Source organism: Haemaphysalis longicornis, unplaced genomic scaffold (genome assembly GCF_048455015.1).
Source record: "Haemaphysalis longicornis isolate Haplotype H1 unplaced genomic scaffold, Haemaphysalis longicornis Haplotype H1 scaffold_203, whole genome shotgun sequence".
Taxonomy (NCBI): domain Eukaryota; kingdom Metazoa; phylum Arthropoda; class Arachnida; order Ixodida; family Ixodidae; genus Haemaphysalis; species Haemaphysalis longicornis.
The window spans coordinates 132,165-151,284 of NW_027526297.1; the positions used below are offsets into that span (position 1 = coordinate 132,165).

The 19,120-nt window shown below is 48.1% G+C and overlaps 2 protein-coding genes across 2 annotated transcripts in view; both read right to left on the reverse strand.

Annotated features, from left to right (window-relative positions):
* LOC144172438 (solute carrier family 28 member 3-like) overlaps nucleotides 1–1,060 on the reverse strand; it is a 59,376-nt gene extending 58,316 nt beyond the window's left edge. Inside the window, exons 1-2 of the mRNA XM_077701144.1 lie at nucleotides 1,007–1,060; nucleotides 182–255 (exon numbers count right to left, since the gene is read on the reverse strand). Of these exons, the coding sequence (XP_077557270.1) occupies nucleotides 182–255; nucleotides 1,007–1,060 (128 nt within the window). The remainder of the gene's footprint in view (nucleotides 1–181; nucleotides 256–1,006) is intronic.
* A 204-nt stretch (nucleotides 1,061–1,264) lies between these two features.
* On the reverse strand, nucleotides 1,265–12,583 carry LOC144172436 (uncharacterized). The gene is made up of 3 exons (XM_077701142.1): nucleotides 11,912–12,583; nucleotides 5,101–5,419; nucleotides 1,265–1,621 (listed from the first exon to the last, which is right to left on the reverse strand). Exons 1-3 carry the CDS (start codon nucleotides 12,333–12,335, stop codon nucleotides 1,336–1,338), a joined length of 1,029 nt encoding a protein of 342 aa, XP_077557268.1. The 5' UTR covers nucleotides 12,336–12,583; the 3' UTR covers nucleotides 1,265–1,335.
* Nucleotides 12,584–19,120: the final 6,537 nt, after the last annotated feature.

Here is a 19,120-nt window from a genome sequence, read left to right on the forward strand (position 1 = left end):
TGTTGCGACGAGTCAGCGGCGACTTCGGCATATATTCCTCACGATATTGACAGCTGCTGTTGAAAGGAGGCATTGCCTTTAGCGTTACTTGCGTTCGGCTTATTTCGCCTCGGTGTGGGCGATTTTCCGTGTAATATGATATGCCTTTTTGCTGCTGTGGCAGCTTTCTTGCGGGGGCAACCTGCGAAAGTTGCGGCATGCGATCCGCCGCAGTTGGCACACCTTGGCTCTCTCCTTGATGGGCAAACCTTGTGACTGTGGGGACCAGAGCACACCTCGCAACGTAAGGGTCCGCGACAAAACTTGGCAATATGTCCATGGCGGTGACATTTGTAGCACTGTATCGCTGTTCCAAAGTACTCTGTGACAGGGTGGCTGGTAAAGCCCAGGAAAACACGCGTGGGCATTGGGCGGTCTGGTCGAAACTGTAACACAACACTTCGAAGGGGACGCTCTTCCACTGAGCCATCTTCTCCGGGAACAAAAGACTTTTGTCGGCATACTGATACAACTCCTACTTCCTTAAGGTACTCAAGTAGGCAGTGTTCTGTGTACTCTATGGGCACGTCAGTTATACGGCCGAAGTTGAGCCAGTAAGAGTGGGGAATTTCAGCTTTGACGTCGAGTGAAGCTATCTTGGAAGTTTCCAATAGCCGCTGAGCAGCAGCCAGAGAGGGAACACTGAGAGAGAGGCTGGCATCTCGGTTGATGCGATGACTTAAAACTTGTTCCTTAGCAACTGCGACGACTTCTCTAGCCACCACGTTCGGGTTCACTTTCCAAAAAGACGCCTCAGGCGCAACTGGCTTGAACAGAATTGGAATGCCCGACGGCCTGCTCTTTTGATATGTCACCGTTGTAAATGAATCGCCTTCAGCGTCTTCATTGGCATCCATGTCCTCTGGCACAGAGTACACTGATGTGGCCTCATCGTAATCTGAACAGTCGATGCGAGCTTTCTTGGGAGGTGGACTATCACCATTAGTTGCATTCAAAGCATCCTCACCTTGATGGAAGTGGTGAGGAACAGACTGACGAAATTCTGGTGGTACCGAGCCATCACTTGGAACACCTTCCGGCATGATGTCTTGAGGGACGCATTGATGGGGATCTATGGGCGGGGACGGGCCAAGGACGAGACGGGGAGGCGCCAGCAGTGGTCGGTTCATGACCCCCCAAGAAGGGCCATCGAGTCAGTCACCGGTGCTCGGGGTTGCAATGCTTGCTCGCAAACAGACGAAACGTCGAACAAACAATGTCTGTTGGGGCACAGTCGTAAAAGGATTCCTAAAACGGTCAAAGCAAAGCTTCTAACAAACAAAAAGGGCAGCGCCGTCAGTGAATGTTCAAAAGGCGGGCTTGCCTGGCGATTAGGGGCTTGGTACAGGCAAGCAGCTCGTGTCCCGCACCCAGGTGGACGAACAGGAGCGCCAACAAGTAGTGGGCGAGGAGGGCGGACATCGGAATCGTCCAGCGGATGCTCTTCGGGTATCTAGAGTAGGCGCAGCATCCGGCCAACAGAACTAGCTGTCCTGCTGCACAGATGGGACCCTCCATGGCGGCGCTACTGTTCAGTGTCGCCCGAACAAGTAGCGCAGCGAAGCAAGCCGTCCACAGCACCCTGCGGCACGAACGTGCACCAGCGAAGAGAAGGAGAAAACAACTTTATTTTACTGAACAGCTGGTAGGTGGGCGCGGCCCTTAGTCCCGGACTCCGTTGGTTCTTCCAGCCGTCTTTGCCCGTTTGGTCAACCATAGCTGTATATATCGGGTCAGAGCCAATGCCTTCAACAGTTTCTCTTTCTGTAACGCATGTACCGCATGAATCCGCATTCCACCGATTGCCTCACTCTTTTTAGAAGCCATCGGCATAACTAAACCACTTTTGCAATTACTGTAAAACTACTTCTGTTATAGGACAGATTACTTCAGTTTATGGAGTTTTGTCTAACGCTGCTAATACAAACAGTGGTGTTCCTCAAGGCTCAACACTAAAATCAGTATTATTCATAATTTGCATGAATGATTTACCTAATTGCCTTTTTGATTCAAAATGCCTTTTTTATGCTGACGACACTACTATTTTCAATTCGGGGAAATGTATGAAGACTTTACTGAGAAAACTAAACACTGACCTCAATAGTGTAGTTATTGGTGTCATAGCAACCTGCCACAAATCAATCCATAGAAAACAAAATTTATTTTATTTAACTCCAATCAACGAAACACAACTTTGGTTCCGACCCTTTACATTGAACAGCACCCCGTAACAACAATCGACAGCTCAAAATTTGTTGGTGTTGAGTTACTATTACTTGAAGTATGCTTTTCTTGCTGCTCGCATTAAAAAGAAAAGGCTATATGTCATATGCGTAATCAGCAAGCCCGGCCATATTTCCGTCGTCAGACACTCACCAGGCTTTACCATTCCTTTGTTCACTCTCATATTACTTATTGTATCAGTTCTTGGGGCAGCAAATACAAAAGTCATATCGCGTCGGTACAAACAATCCAGAATCAAGTGCTTACATTCATAACATCCAGTACCTGCATTGCTCAGGCCAAGCCTCTACTGCAACATTACCGCAATTTGACCGTTGGGAATCCCCTCAGGTATAGTCTTTGTATCTTCCTTTATCGAGCTATTAATAACTTACTTCCCGTGGTCATTTTTTCCGCCCCATCCCTTTCCAACGACAACCTCACGATATTTTCGGGCAATGGTAATTTATTTGTGCCTAAATTTCGAGCTAATTACGGTAAGCAAACAGCCCATTTCATTGCATTTACCATTTGGAAAGCAATTTCGAAGGAAATTGAGGAATTCAAAACCCTGCATTCTCTCAAAAGTGCTTTGAAATCCCATCTCCTCAAACAGAATTCACAACCGTTTGTCAATACGCTCTGCTCTCTGGTAATTTTTATTTCGAAATAATTATTACTATTCTTGAAGTGCTTGTTCTTTCTCTGTTTTTTATTTAGTAGTAATTGATACTCCTTGTTTCATTGTTCATTTTTGTAAATATTTGTACTTGAGTGCTTTTCTTTTATATATATTTATGTTCACTGGCATTGTCTGCAACGTAGCATGCGCTATATTGCTAATAAAAATGTAATTCTCAAGATATTCATGCTACAAATAGCCTTTTCCTTAAATCTACTGTTTGCTGCACTTCGTAAAATCACGAAAATTCATTTTCTAGGAGGTCCGTTGCAGTCTGACTTTGGGACCTCCTTCTGTATATGATAATGTTGTACTCAACCGTCTGTTTACAATAAAATACTTTTACTTGACTTGAGAGCTGGTTAGCTCACTATCGCACTGCTCGTACGTAGAACTGGGAATTGTATTCAAGTCTGGGTTGGTCTGGCGCTCCCAGACGATGTGATATAGAGTAGTACGTTGGCCGCAGTAATTGCACAGGGGGGTATCGGGTATGGGGTGGGTGGCGTGTACTCTCATAGGGTCTGGGAACGTGTAGGTATCGTAGTCGACCAGGGGTCACTTGAATTCAAAAGCGGATCAGCTCCTGGTGGGTAGGTGCGTCTGGATAGCCTGTAGTGTTGCGTTATGTCGCCTAAAGTAGTGAGAGGGTGATCTTGCCGGTCGTCATCCTCCAGCGGTGACCTGTTTCCAAAGACCTCGGGCGAATGCATGGGCTGCTTGATTGCCGCTATTGATGGTTTTTTTGGTGGGATTCTGGCCTAGAACCGGCATTGCTTTTTTAGAAATTCTTCTTGTCATGTGCGTACGACACACCGCTTGAGAGTCGGGGATGATGGTACTGGCTCAAGTCTGTGCAAACCAGCAGGAGAGGATGGAGGCTGGTCTGGTTGAAATTTTGGTAAAAGCACTCTTTTGCCATAAATATACCCAAATGTACCCAACCTACCGAAAACTAGAATACTGTTACCACTATGAAATATACATCATTCCCTTCCTTCCATAGTGAAACCGAGACGTCTGTTGCTTGTTTGCTGTTTACAGTTTTGGAAGTTTTTTTATCGGTCTTTTTCAATGACAATTTTCCCACAAACTGGCCGAATTTTGTCAAACCTTCCGTGGGCCGTGGTTGGTCCCATATCGGCTACAGATGTCAGCGACTGAATGAGGCAGCCCGCAAGCTCACTGAAGGCTGGAATGGGCAGCGTGCTCGCTCTGCATGCCAAGGCTTGCAGGTGTAGGCCACAGTTTCAAGAGTGCAGTATGAGAAAAGGTTACGAACACCGGTGCACAAGGAAAACTTTTAAAGCGTTCGTCACTCACAATACTGGATGCCAGTTTCTTAGCACTCCGTCACTGGGACATTTTAAAAACGAATGCCCTGCAAGCAAGGGAGGTTTCTTCGTGAATATGTAGAACCCATATGCCTTTACTAGTTTTTTATCTTCTGTTTCTTCTATATCTCAGAAAAGATAGCTTCTTAGACAATTTGGCTATATTTTTGACAGGTTCTAAAGAAATTAGAAGTCAGTCATAGCATTTGTGCATGGTTCCTTTTCCCTGTCCTGTTTCTTGCACTGTTCTGTTCAGTTTTCTGTTCTCCCTTGTACTAACTCGCTGCGGTACTCGCTGCTGCTTGCTGACTTGCCGAGCACCGACTAAGAGCCCGGCAAAATATTCTGGAGTGCAATCAGCATTAAGTACCTTTCTCCTCTCGTGGCTTGTCCGCTTGCCAAGAAAAGTGCATATATTGGAATGCTTGACCGGCCTGGATCGAAATTTAAAATATTCAACGCTCTTACACCGGCAGACTCGTAAGAGCGACCCAACAATATAGGAAAAGTAGTCGGCACATTCTGTTGGAAGTAGTTGTAAAAAGTAGTTATTGTGAGTAGGTTTAACACAAGGCTGTCGCGATGGTTCAGTGGCTAAGCTATTGTGCTAGAGAACACAAGTCGACCGTTCTATTCGCGGAAATGACGTTTTTTTTGGTGAATGTGAAAACACCCGCGTTAATGTTATTTGGACCCGCGTTGAATACGCAACGGTGTAAATCAGTGAAGCTTCACCTAGGGACGCATCGTAAGCCCAGGTTGCATCTTCAGCCCACGAGACACCAAAATGAGAAGACAGCTTGTTAGAGGAGAGGATCTCACGGCTTGATGCACGAGCATCCTTTTATGGCGCCTCCGGTGAGCTTGGCGGCCGCGGCGAGTGTGTCCACGAGGGGTTCCCAGAGGCCCGTTTTCCGCAGCACGAGGAGAGCCGTGTACGAGTGCGTGGCGACCAGCATGGCGACGAGCAGGCCGGTGTCCGGGCAACGGTCACCGGCCAGCGACAGGGGCTCGTGCACCACCCAGGAGCGCCACGCGAGCCAGCCGGTGTACACGTGGGCCGCAGCCAACGCCGCCCATCCGAGGGCGGAGAGCAGGCGCTGAACAGTGTCGCTGGACGGAGCCTCGGGACCGGCGGGGCCTGCGAAAGCGATCACTCCCGTACAGGTTGACTACAACAGAAGACATCGTGGGAGCAAAAGTAGTACTTGAAGGGCCCTGCAACACCAGTTAAATTCAAAACTTTGAGCGTTCGCAATGATGGTAGAGCAAGTTGAATAAGAGAACGTACTCCACTGAATATGTGGATATGAAATACCCGATAAAATGTAACTGCGCCACGCGTGCCAGAAAGCGTAGAAAGTTGTTCGAAATGTTTGTTTTTCTTGCCCAGATACTCCCAGACTAGCCCCACTGCCATCACTGTCACCTCAACCGCTGTGCTTCGTCGTGCTGTCCTACTCGACCGCGGAAATTCAGTTCAGCATCAGAGCAGATTGAGCATTTGTTCACCACGGCTGCATATTGGCCTCTCAAGAGTAGCAGGAACCGTTTAAAAAAATTTGCAAATAAAAAAACAAGTGGTACTCACTAAGCATAGGCCAGCCTTTCGGGATTCCATCCTCCTCATTAAAAAATAAATAAATATTTACATAAATAAATAAATAAATCCTTCTCGCCAATGCCTGCAGCAGTGAATGGCGTTACAAAATCCGATTCGTTGCTTTTTTGGCTCGCTTCCTTCCAGTTACAAAAATAAACGCATTCAATTACCACTTTTGGGCAAATCGCAACTAAAGCGAAGCAGAAAACAGAGGTATGTCCTCCGGCAAGCAGACAACGATGTGCCGGTTGCTACTGTCGATAACTACAGCTTTCCAAGTTATTTTATGCAAGGAAGGAGTTGAAGTGTTTGTCAGCCTTTTTTGCGCAACCCATCTAACTAAAGCAACGATCGTCGACTGAACAGAACGCAGCCCAAATAAACAGAAGTTTGGGTGGCTTCGTCAACGAGTGTTCTTTCTTATAGCAATTTTCGAGATTGGACTCGTTCAAGATACACGTGGAAGAATTAATCCGGCTACCGCGCCACTGCCTCCACACAGTCTGAACCCACTCTGAAATTGCCGGCGTGTAGCCGGAGTTTCCGTTTACCGCTGAAAACGGTAGAACATGTTTTAGCGCACCGTTTGCGGTTTGCGTATTCCGGCTGCCGTGGCACAGGTAGCGACATCTGATGAATTAGTCTCAAAGCAATTTACGCATAATTTTGTTGCTCATTCTATTTGCATTCGTTTAAAGTAGCTTGAATATTTCACTTTGCGGGTGAAGCATTCACACTAAATGTAGTTGTTTTGAGAATACTGTAGCAATCACCTGTAGAGCTTTAAAAAGAAAACGTGTTGGTGGCGCCATCTACTGAGTAGAGTTAGAATCAAGGTAAATAGAATTTGACCCCGCGCTAAATATTTAGGCATGAAATTAGTAAAATCGTCGTCGCAATTACTCAATAACCTACAATACCTTGCCCAGGACAATTTTGGATGCCTAAAAGCACTTTGCGAGCTCAGAAACCTATCCGAACTATTTGAGGAGGGCAAAGCTTAGCACGAAAAGGGGCGGCCATTTTTTCGCCCATCTGAGAAAAATGGTCGTTGGTCGGTTTCCTGAGCATTATTTAACAAGAAACACGTAATAAACAGCATCAAGTAACGTTACTTTCATCGGCTGTATAGAGCATAAAGCGCCGAGCGCATTGCATTTGCTGTAATCAATACGCGACGGTACACTTCGTCTGCTCAGGACACTCGCTGGCGACAGTAGGCAGTTTTAGCATATCGGGACCGTGTTTGCGTTACCGCTTACCGTGTGAGTGCACAGCGCGAGAGTTACCGGGAACGGTAACTTACCGGTACAGGCTTCACCGTCACCAGCGGCTTCCGGTAACACGGTAAACGGTAACGCAAACACCGTAACGACATGCTAAAACTGCCTAGTAAAGCCTGTGCCGGTAAGTTACCGTTCACGGTAACTCTCCCGCATGCGCAGTCGACTCCCGCAAACACGGTAAACGGTAACGTAAACATCGTAACGTTATGCTGAAACAAGGAAATAATGCAGATTTCGCGCAATTTCCACCTGTAATCGTTTTAACAGTGTAAATAAAGATAATTGGTCAAAAAAGTTTTGAAAAACTAAAAAATAGAAACAATATCAAATAATTACAAAAACTGGGTAACCGTTTAACGCCCTGCATTTCCACAACAATTCAGATTTCGCAAAACATCCAACGTAATCCTCAAAATAACGTAAATGGAGATAATAGGTCGGGTGAAAAATTGAACAATCGGAAAATAGAAAAAATTACTGAAGATGGGAAAACGTGTAAGGCCCTGAATTTCCACAATATTGCAGATTTCGCGAAAGTTCTACCTGCAATCGTTATATTGGCGTAAATATAAAAGACTCGTCAAACGAAATTTTGAAAAACTAAGAAATAAGTTAAAAAATAGCGTAAAATCGCAAAACGTATAACGCATGGGATTTCCACAATAATGGAGATTTCCTAAGAGTTTCACCTGTAATCGCTATAATAGCGTAAACGAAGATAATTGGTCGAATAAATTTTTGAAAATTAAAAAATAAGAAAAATATAAAAGAATTACAGTAAATGTCGAACCGTCTAATGCCCTGCATTTCCACAATAATGCAGATTTCGCGAATGTTCCAAATGTAACCATTGTAATTTCCTAAATGGAGATATTTGGACCAAATTTCGAAAATTAAAAATAAGACAAATATTAAAAATTTACAGAAAATGGCAAAACGTATAACGCATGTCAGTTTTGCAATAATGCAGATTTCGGAAAAGTTTCACCTGTAATCGTTATAATGGCGTAAATAGATGTAATTGGTCCAACGAAATTTCAGAAAACTAAAAAATAAAAAATATACAAAAATTACAGAAATGGGTGAACTATGTACCGCCCTTCAATTACACAATAGGGCAGTTTTCGGGAAAGTTACACCTGAAGTCGTTATATAGCGTAAATGGAGATAATCGGTTAAACAAAACTTTGAAGAATAATTAGGAAAATACATCTAAAACACATAGAAAATAGCAAATCGTACGACGACCTATATTTGCACAACACTGAAGATTTTGCAGAAGTTCCACCTATAATAGTTATAGTAGCATAAATGAGATAATATGTAGAAAGACATTTTGAAGATAAAAAAATCAGAAAAGCAAAAAATAACAGAAAATGGCGAACCGTGTAACGCCCTTCATTTCCACAATAATGCCGGTTTCGCAAAAGAACAACTTTTAATCGCTATAGTAGCTTAAATGGGGATAATTGGTAGAACAGGATTTAAAACAACAAACATTTGGCTGGAAAATCTCCCACTCAAGACAAGTGGCATAAGAATGCTACGCATTAGTAGATAATTCTCTGAATTTGTGCAGACCTTTTGCTTTCTAGTGGAGCGAGTGGGAGTCAATGGGAATTGATTGCACGTGGAAGTTTCGCTGATTTTCAGGCTTTCTTTCCTACGTAAGCCGTGTACGCTTTTACGGGGAAGGCCTTAGGTGCCTCACGATACATAAAACAATCGTTATTGCTGTTGTTCGGAAATAAAAAAATCTCAGCTCCTGCGAACACCGAGTGAAAAACATTTATTTTGGGATTTAAACCCATATGTATGCAATAGGCGCCCATCGTTTTACCGTTGCAATACAGCGGCCCATTGCCAACGTTGGAAGGAAAAGTGGGCCGCGTATCTGCTCCTTTCTCCGCAAATGTTGACAAGAGATGATAGTCTTTGTCGACATTTTCCAAGTAAATGCCTCCCTTCACTTTCCCGCTCACCTCTCATGTTGTCCCACTTGCGTCGCACTCCTCCCAAGGTAAACACGCTAAAGGTTAAACACGCTAAGCACGCCAATTTAAATTTGCCGCGTTCAACTGCTCCAGGCCGGGTGCCTCGATTCAAGCCCTTCCGTACGGCGGAGACGCGCGGGAATCGAAGCGCCCTGCTTCAACGTTTATAGAACCATGTAGCCCTACTGCACGTGTGTTCCAAAGAAACGTGAAACCTATCCAGTGGGACGTTTCGTAACTGTAGCAGCTTGAATTCTTAAAATGGCGCCAGAAGCTATAGTGGCGCGGGCGACAGCAAGACACAGAATGAATTTTTTTCTGGAGTAAATGTAGTATTTCATTTCGCAAAAACCAAGCATCTATGAATTCTTTTAAATGCAGAGCATTTCAGTAACTCACGATGTCACCCGCGTTGACGTCTGTCGTAGTCCGCACCGTCGTTGTCCGCACCCCCCCCCTACACTATATAAAAAAAATACTATCCGGCGCCTGGTTTCGATCCCTCGACCCTGCGTGCGGAACGCAATGTACATGGTGCTCTACCCACTGCGCCACAAAGCCGACACAGAATGGGCGGCTACGAACGCGCCTTATATCCTTGACTCATACAAACTACATCAAGAAGCTGCTGATACAACGCATTCACTACCACCAACTCCCCAAACACTAAACGTTAACGCAATACACCCACCCCCTATGCGACGCATTTACTCGAGTCCCCCTCGCGGGGAGGTGGGCCCAATTTTTTATAAAAGAACACTGTAAATATGCCTGGTGTATTATTTTCTGTCTTATATATGCGTAATGTCTTGTTCTTGTTAAACAATGTGGACAAGTAGGAACATATAAACCGGACTTTGACGTTATACGTCGGTTCACATTGGCCGGGTGGCTGAATCGAGTCACAGACAGACGGACAGACATTCAGACAGACAGACAGACAGAAATGTTTCGGGTTATGTAGCCAAAGAAAGGCTCTCGTCTTTAACAGTTGGCCAGTGCACCTCGCGGGAAAGTGAGCGTGACGGCACGTCAGTACAAATGGTGTGTCATAGCCTGACAGCCCTCTCATTCCGAGAAGGCTGTGGCTGTGGTCACGACTTTTCCTTTTTTATAATTTCGCTGCAAATGGGCAGAAACGAAGTCGAGGAAAGACGCGCAAATAAGTCGTTAAAGGAGCCATGAAGGGAAAATACAACTTCGTTTAATTTGAAAGAACTAGGATTCAGTATCTCACTCAGCTCAATTAGAGCTACAAAAGAATTTTTTTAACGAAAAAAAAAGCAAGAAGTATTTAAAAACTTTCAAATTTTGCACCACAGGGACGTGTTATGAGCAAGAAGGACGTCTTACGGGCCAACAATAAAATATAATTTTCAGTGCGTTAACTGCACGTTAGCATTCAAGTGATGCGGTCAAATGGAACTATAGGCCCCATTACAGACGTCCAGTCATGTGTCGTCGCGACAGGTCAGTTAGGCGGCCGCCAATCGCACAAACAAGGTTCCGTGACGTCATAGAAAAGTTGCGGGAAATTGGCTAGGGGGTCGCGACTGCTTCACACGTTTTCTTTTATATCTCCGTTATTTGTTCGAAGATTGCGATGATATCGGTATCATTGTTATCGGAAGTAAGCAGTCTTTCTAATAAACCCAACTTGTATTTTGTCTTCATGGCTCCTTTAATATCTATTATCGGTCTTTTCCCTTCAAACACGCAAGCAGATTTTAACGCCTCGAGAAATGTTTCTTCTCTCTTCAAAGGTGTTTGTCAGAGTGCACAACGTGGTGATCTCCGTGAAGGTACTTTCATTTAAAGAAGTGTATAGTAGCGGAATCAGCTGCTTATTAAAAAAAACTTAAATAGCGAACTTTTCAAGTCGAGAATTCAAAACGCAGATCATGTGCCGCGTTAGCTTCTATACTTTAGGCGGTAATGCAATTTTTTTTTGCTAACGCTGATGCTACGGGAATTTCGTACTAGTTTGTTTTTGAAGATTCCTACACATTTATTGTCTGCTTCCTACACATCTCAGTTACGTGCAGTTCCAATTAGGCTGTTTATTGGACCTTCAGTACATTGTACAGATTTACGGCCAAGTCATCTTTGAAAGGAATTGTTTTGAATGCAGAATTTGATAATCTTGAAATGAGCCTCATAAGCCAGGAGAAGAAACACATTTGATAAAGAACGCCTCAGAAACCTGGAACATCTGCAGTGTGCACTACTTTTACATCAAGGAACTAGACCACTATGGACGATGTCAAGCGGGAGGCAGCTTAGATGAAATGACTTCAGGACGAAATACGTATATACGCAAACATGTTTTCTCATTGGTACAGGCGCAGACCAATACTTGAACGATAAATAACCGCAATAACTTATCATGGGCCGTATTTAATTTTTGTGGTAAGTATGGTCCGGGGAATATTTTGGAACAACTACTGTGAGGATGGCCCCTCTTAAAGCGGCACCACTCGAACGCCTTGCTTTACTCCCGCCTTCACGGCCACTTCACGTTACATAGCCTAAATTTGACGTGACGAAAGAACCACAATGTAAGATGAACAGTGCCTTGTGTCACCAGCACCACCAGCACCATCATCGCCATCATCGTAATCATCCTCACCACAGCCTTTCACAAGGATCTCGCGACCTTTACCCTCGCGATAGTTTGTGGAAATGTGTCGTAAATCTCGCGGGCTTTACAGCGGCATTATGATTGGAAACGCAGGCGTAGCTCTCCTCACCAGTCGGCTTGATGATTCCCGGCGAGGGTGGTTGATCCGTGCTTTTGCTGCTGAATTCACTGGGCTGACGCGTCGAACTGGTGGCGTCTCTTTCATACCCGCCCCGCAACTGGTCCAGAAAACCAGGCAGCAATGACAAGCCCAGGGGAGGCTTCGCAGCCACCTCGTGGGGCACGGAGCCACCCTCGTTTGGCTCCGCTACTTCTGCTGCCTGTGTGTCCTCAGCCTGGTGGGTGGACGTCGAAGGCGGCGCCTGAAATCCGCTCGCTTGCCGCAAATCGGGCTTGTCGGTACCAGGCGATGGGCGGTGGTACGGCTCCGAAGTGGTGGTGGCACAACGCGACGCATCTTCACCCGGCGGGGAGGTGGCTTGCGCAGCGGTGCTGATGGTAGGATGGGTTGGCCCAGTACTCTGCACCGCCATGGCGTCCGGCGTCTGTATGAATGCAAAACAGTTTTCTGCTGGTTATTAAAGGGTGACGCACAATACAGACACGCCCGAAGGCTTACGTTAACTGCAAGGAAATGCCCGGCTTCAAGTGAAACTTAGCTCGATTTTGTACAAATGACGTACAAAGCGACATCAAATACGGCACACCCTTGAATTTCTTCAATACGACATACCCTTCTTGTCTGATATCTTTGTTTCACTCCACCACATTCGCATCGTTTATGACACCGCCTTGTTATTACCGATTACTGAGAAGTTCATGAGCATTCCATAACGTAATGTCGCTTAGTTAGCGTCGAAGTTAAATTCGCTTAGGTGTGTTTAAGACTGAAAACCGCAGCTATTCCCACAAACTTTTACTGCTAAGGCAGTATTATGGGCTGCACCCATTGACTAAATATACAATCATCGTAGTGATCTATACAAAGAATGCAAGTTAGTATTAGACAAAAATGCTTGGTTGCCGTCTTACTAATCGACGTATGTACAGTACGACGTAAACCTATAAGTGTGTATGTATGTAGGTGGACTGTGCGACTTCAAAGTTACAAATAGGTTTGCCGGTAGCATATCTCCCTTAAGAAGTTGCAAACGAGTAGCACGTTGTGTGCGGCGCTACGGACGTGATCGGTCAGTTACAATTTCCGCGATCAGCTATTGTGAGTTTAGGCGCTGCGCCCCCGCCCCCATCCATACTGCTCTCTCGCGAAGGGGTAAAGTAGAAAAAAAGATGATGGAAACCAGTGGCAAAAAGCATATTTTCCGTGGGCACCGACACTAGCAACGTATTTTCTCCACACTGTATCAACTCATCAAAGTGCGCACTCTGCCTAGAGAAATTTACGACGGTAATAACCTCTCCTTCAAGAATATTTCCCAAGACAAACAGGACCAAGTCAGTTACGTAGCGATATACCAAAGGCAACAGCACGTGACCTCGCTCCGATCACAAAGAAAGGTGAAAAGAGGCTTCACGCAGACTTGCGCTCACCCGAGGAGCTGGCCTTTCAGCGGTTGCGCTGCGTGGTGAGCCTGAGCCAGTGTGGTTACCGCTCGCCACTGTAGCGAGGGCGCCGCTAGGGGGGTCGGACAGGGCGTCGCCAGTGACGGCACTGGGGACGACGTGAGCGGCGCTGGGAGTGGACATCTTGGAAGAGGCTCGACGCGGCGACTTGGTGCGGTGCTTCTTACGAGGCTTCGCGTTCTTGTTGGTCGTGGTCAGCTGCGGGTTCTGGCGCCGCGCACGCCCCTTGCCCTTGCTCTTCCTTGCGGGTCCCATGGGCTGGCCACAGGGGTAATCACAGGCACGGCCGGGCTGTCGTCAACAAGGAGCTACTTTACACGTTCTTCGCGTGAATGTTTCGGGTATCACGGCGGTGATCCGCTAGTTGGCGGCTGTTGTCGCCGTTGTGAACCAAGCTAAAGATGAGGGCGTTCCACAGCAGAAGACGACGATGGCGCGAGTGGAAGCGCGTGTCTGCTGGCTCGTCTTCATCCCTTGATAACGTGCTCAGGCATCACTCGTTGGAGGAAAAGCAATTAAAAAATGTTTGAATCACTTAAGTATGCTTAAAATAATGAAAGGCAGCAGATCGGCACACTCACTTATAAACTTCTTTACTGCTTCATCATATTTCCGTCTCTTTCTTTCCTTTCATCTGTTTTTCTTTTGGCGCTAATTACTTCGACTGACTCCTTTTCGGCTACACCGTCGTTGCCTCACTTCACTTTCGTATCCTCGGCTAACTGAGAAAATTACGTCAGCAAACACATTGACACACGCCACAGCCTCCGTAGAATCAGGCATCTGCGCGCCTGGTGCACCCCTGTTCTACCCACGTGTCATGGCGTTAAGGTGTGACGCCACACGCCCCATTCCATAAATGTCACGTTTCCATTCGAGAGTTTTCTGAATTTTGTGGAGGAGGAAAATTATTCCTTCAAGGCTCCTAATTCTTGGGCAATTATGTCACTATGTGTCACAAAGAAAAACACAACGACAACCAGTTGTGATTCACCGCAGTGTGGATACGTGCCCAGACCTAACAATAGTCCCTAACTTGGATGGCCTCACCACCTGGCTTAATACTAAGGAAAATCTCGCAAGCGATCATGACATCATCTAAGTGAAGACATGCTCAGACAACTACAGAAGAAGGCCGAGAAAACAAAAGATGACTGATTGGAACGCTTTTCGCGAAAAGCTAGGGGCCCTCGGTAACATCGAAGAAATAGGCGCCTGGTCTGGCAACATCAAGGACGCCTTTAATAAAGCAACCAAAGAGTACGGACAGGAGAACGAATACGTTTGCGTTGACAGCTACCTGATCAGTCTGTAGGACAAGAAAAATAAACTGTTAAAACAAACAATGAAAGAAGAAAAGACACAATAAGAAGCCCAAGCTTCGCATCAGAAACTTATACAAACGGGTCAGAGATCATGCCAGCAATCTCGCAAACCAAAACTGGAACGATTTTTGAGAATCACTTAAAGACACCTTGAACACCTCCAAAACATGGACTATTATTAAGGGCATGTTCACCCGAAACAAGGAGAGACACGAGTCACAAACTCAACAAAGTGGCTCAGAAGTTCGAAGGTACTAACGACGAGTTGATTTGGTTGGTACTACACTGCGCCAGCAGTTGGTACTACAACTGCTGGCGCAGTGGCGTCCTGCCCCGCAAGTGGAAGGAGGCGCGCACGGTGCTCATCCCGAAGCCCGGGAAACCGCCAGACATCGAAAACCTGCGCCCGATATCGCTGACGTCGTGTGTGGGCAAGGTCCTAGAACACGTGCTTCTAAATCGGTGGCAACGGTATCTGGAGGAGAACGAGCTATACCCCAACACCATGCTCGGATTTCGGGCGGGACTGAGCACCCAGGACGCGATGCTCCTCCTAAGGCACGAAATCATAGACCGAACGACCAAGAGATCCGGAGACACAGCGGCCATCCTCGGCCTCGACCTATTAGGAGCGTTCGACAACGTACAGCACTCGGCAATACTGCGGCAGATGTCGCGCCTGAACATGGGCGAGCGATCCTTCCAATACGTCAAGGATTTCCTCACGGAGCGAACCGCGACCATCGTGGCGGGAGACCTGGAGTTACCGACGAAGACGCTCGGCAGCAGGGGCACGCCGCAGGGAGCGGTGATCTCGCCGACGCTGTTCAACCTCGTTATGATCGGGGTGGCCGAACGCCTCGGCTCTCTCCCAAGGGTACGACACACCATATACGCCGATGACGTCACCATTTGGACCACGGGTGGCAGCGACGGCGAGATCGAAGAATCGCTCCAGCAGGCCGTCGAAGCGGTCGAAGAACAACTTCAAGGAACAGGCCTCCAATGCTCCCCGGCCAAGTCGGAGCTGCTGCTGCTGCGGCCGCCTCGAAGTAACAAGACCGACAAGGACGAGCCGAACATCAACGTCCGCACGAGTGACGGTATCACCATTCCCAAGGTCGACACCCTGCGCGTCTTGGGACTGCACATCGAGAGCACGCGCCGTAACGGTTACACGATACAACAGCTCCAAACCAAGGTACACAGGGCGATGGGGCTCATCAAGAAGATATCAACCAAGTACGCCGGCATGCGCGAGCGCAACACACTCAAACTGACACAATCCTTCGCCGTCAGTCACCTGGCCTACGTCGCCGCCTTCCACACCTGGAACGCCGCCGAGCGTAACAAGCTGAACGCTCTCATACGCAAGGCACACAAGGTCGCGCTAGGTCTATACACGCACACTAACACGGAAAGGATGTTAGAGCTAGGAATACATAACACTATAGAAGAGATCGCAGAAGCACAGCAAACAGCGCAGACGGCTCGCCTCGAGCAAACGCGCACGGGCAGGGCGATCCTAGAACGATTAGGACACAGGCCGCGGCTGCAGGAGGGTAGGGACCGGCTGCCGCTTCCGCGGGTCCTGTTTGAGAAACTGCAGGTCCCACCGCTCCCGCAGCACATGGACCCACCAGAGAACAAGGAACGACGGCTGGCCAGAGCCCGAGCGCTCACCGGCACGTACTCCAACGACACCGGCGCCGTGTACGTGGACGTGGCCCGATACCCGGGCCGACGACACGCGTACGTGGCCGCAGCAGTCAGAGCAACGACGGGCGAGCTCGTCACGGCCGGCAGCGTGCGGGCCAGGTCGGCGGAGCAGGCGGAGGAGTTGGCCATCGCGCTGGCCCTCTCGATCCCGGAATGCACGACAGTACTGAGCGACTCCCGAGGGGCAGTCACCAACTTTGCAAGAAATCAAGTGTGCGCGAGTGCGGTGAGGGCGTGCGGGGCCCCAGACCCAATGCGCGCGCCGATAACGGTACGGTGGTTCCCGGCCCACATGGGCGCAGTGGGACCCGAGCCCAACCGGAACGAGGACGCGGGCAGGGCGGCGAAAGCGCTGACAGGACGCCCAGCCGACCCGCGACCCGCTGTGCCTCGAACGACCGAAACCGGCAACGACGGAATCGACGACGACGACGGCGAGGACGTCGACGGCGACGATACAGAGGCGGAGGAGCCCGCCCCGGTGACCACGTACGGAGGGGTCCTGGAGTGGTACCGGGAGCGTCGCAGACGCTACCAGGGGCCGCACCCCGACCTCACCAGGCAGGAGGCGGTGCTCCTCCGCCAACTGCAAGTGAGAGCAACGTGGACTCCCGTGTGGGCCATACACGCGAGCCCGGAGCTCTACGAAACCGATGTGTGTGCGGTGTGCGGGGCCGCGAGGGCCACCCTAGCCCACATGATGTGGAACTGCGACGTGAACCCTGACTCATCCGAGGCGCTCCCGCCTCACCTCGCCCGTGCGGTGGGCGAAAGAGATCGGGACTCACAACGGGCCGCCGCGCAGTTTGCGCTGAGGGCGGTCCAACGCCAGCAAGCGTGGGTAGTTGCCCCCTCCTAAGAGGGGGATAGCTCCTGCAGCCGAAAAGCAGGCAAATAAAGATGTTACACCCCCCCCAAACTCTGCATTATTCTATGGCTGGAAATGTACTATTTTGGACTGATTCAGCCGCAAATCGGCTAACTTGAACTCCCCACCGGGTTTAGGTAAGGAACCAGCCGTAGCCATTCTGCCGCAGCCCGGCTTCAGCTAATTCGTATTTGTAGCAGAAACCAATGGCACACCTAAAAAACTCAAAAAGGTCGCGATATAATGATTTTCTTACAAATCACCTCCCCGAAGCTAACGACAATTACTGACTCTGGTCCATTCGATACAGAAGTGGTGCACGGCAACAGCGCAAAGAAATTTCTATGGTGCACCACGGCTACACTGTCAGCAGCGCCCCAGATTGTTTACAATCGATGGAGGTGCAGGCATAGTCGTCTGCTAATCATCCTCGACTGTCGTCCAGTACAACTCACAGTTTAGGGCCGTCTCGGTTGCACCGAACGCTTCAGCGACGACACGAAGTTCATCCCACATTTTCACGCGGTCGCTGCAACTGCCGGTAGCCACCTGTCAACTCACAACGCCCCCACTAAGGTGCACGCTCATGGGACTTACTCGCTGAACCTCCTCCGCAGATGGTGCAGCAGTTCTCTGCACCGTGCTGACATCGTGGCTGCACCATGAGCAATCGAGAGAAGAAGTGCGTGGCACCATTTCTCTGGCGATAAATCGAGCGCTTTCGTGCAGCGCACCATGCACCAGCGCGGGCCTTGCAGGCAGTCGCGTCTGAATCGAATGGAGCTTTCTTTAAAAAAAAGTTTGGTGACGGGGAAAGCCTTTTTCAGTTGCATAATTCGACCCAGGGTTAAATTTGGACATTCTCTCCGGTCCCATGAAATCTGAATTAAAAGGGTTTTACTGCAATTTTCACTGCGTTTACACAAAGAAAACTCTTGGAAACCATTGGTGAAACCTTGGTCACCCCAGGTGGAATCTGTGTCATTGCCACCGCAGCTAACTTTATAGTGTACATACCTCGTGACCGGTTACACCCAGACCCTTTGCGTAATCGCTCAGCCTCATTAGGGGCTCAGGTGGAGAACGGGCAAACAATCAACACATCATAACGTTGCTGCCAGAGCACCTCAACGTCTCTCATATTCCTCAAGTATGCAGCCGGCCTTCGTGGCATGGTAAAAATCAGTGCCTCGTCTCACACGCCACTACCACATAAAATATTGTCGCAGCCTTGGGTAGAGAAACCTTCCTCGCAAGAGTCACTGTCGACTAAAGCAACGCAAGAAATAGTGAAATCAGTGCACGGGACTGACACCGACATAGCACAAAGCAGGCAGCGTTATCCGCGCAGCTGTCTCCGACTTTCCAACCACACAGATGGAGTTGATGCTGCCACGCAGGCAGCGCCGCCGTGCGGTAAGTAGCCAGCGCATAACCCTATACTGTAACCATGCTTGCCTCTTACCTTAGATTCTGCAGGGAAAAATGTAGTAGTAGTGCAGGTAATGAAATCTACCCTGGGTACTAAAGCGCCATCCGCAAAGAAAACGTGCACTCTCTGATATAAACTAATTCCCTTTGGTGCATCTGCATCATGCACCACATGAATGAGAATTGAGTGTCTGGTAGCACTTTAGAACTGCGATAGTTTTCACGCAATAGCTCTTTTCATCTACATATAGATAGCACTTACCGGTACTGTCCGCTCTCCTTGATTTGTATTTTCACTTTGTCTCCAAGTGAATACTCGTATCCAACATCAGCAAAGAGATAAAATTCCTTGTCGTACACCGACCATAACACACACACACACACACACACA

Excerpts from the sequence above, each read along its gene's own strand:
- LOC144172436 (XM_077701142.1), bottom strand. The coding sequence starts at position 12,335 with ATGGCGGTGCAGAGTACTGGGCCAACCCATCCTACCATCAGCACCGCT. Across the intron at positions 5,420-11,911 it reads GGGAATCATCAAGCCGACTG|GCCCCGCCGGTCCCGAGGCT; the intron begins GTGAGGAGAGCT and ends TCGCTTTCGCAG. Across the intron at positions 1,622-5,100 it reads GGATGCTCGTGCATCAAGCC|GGTGCTGTGGACGGCTTGCT; the intron begins GTGAGATCCTCT and ends TTCGTGCCGCAG.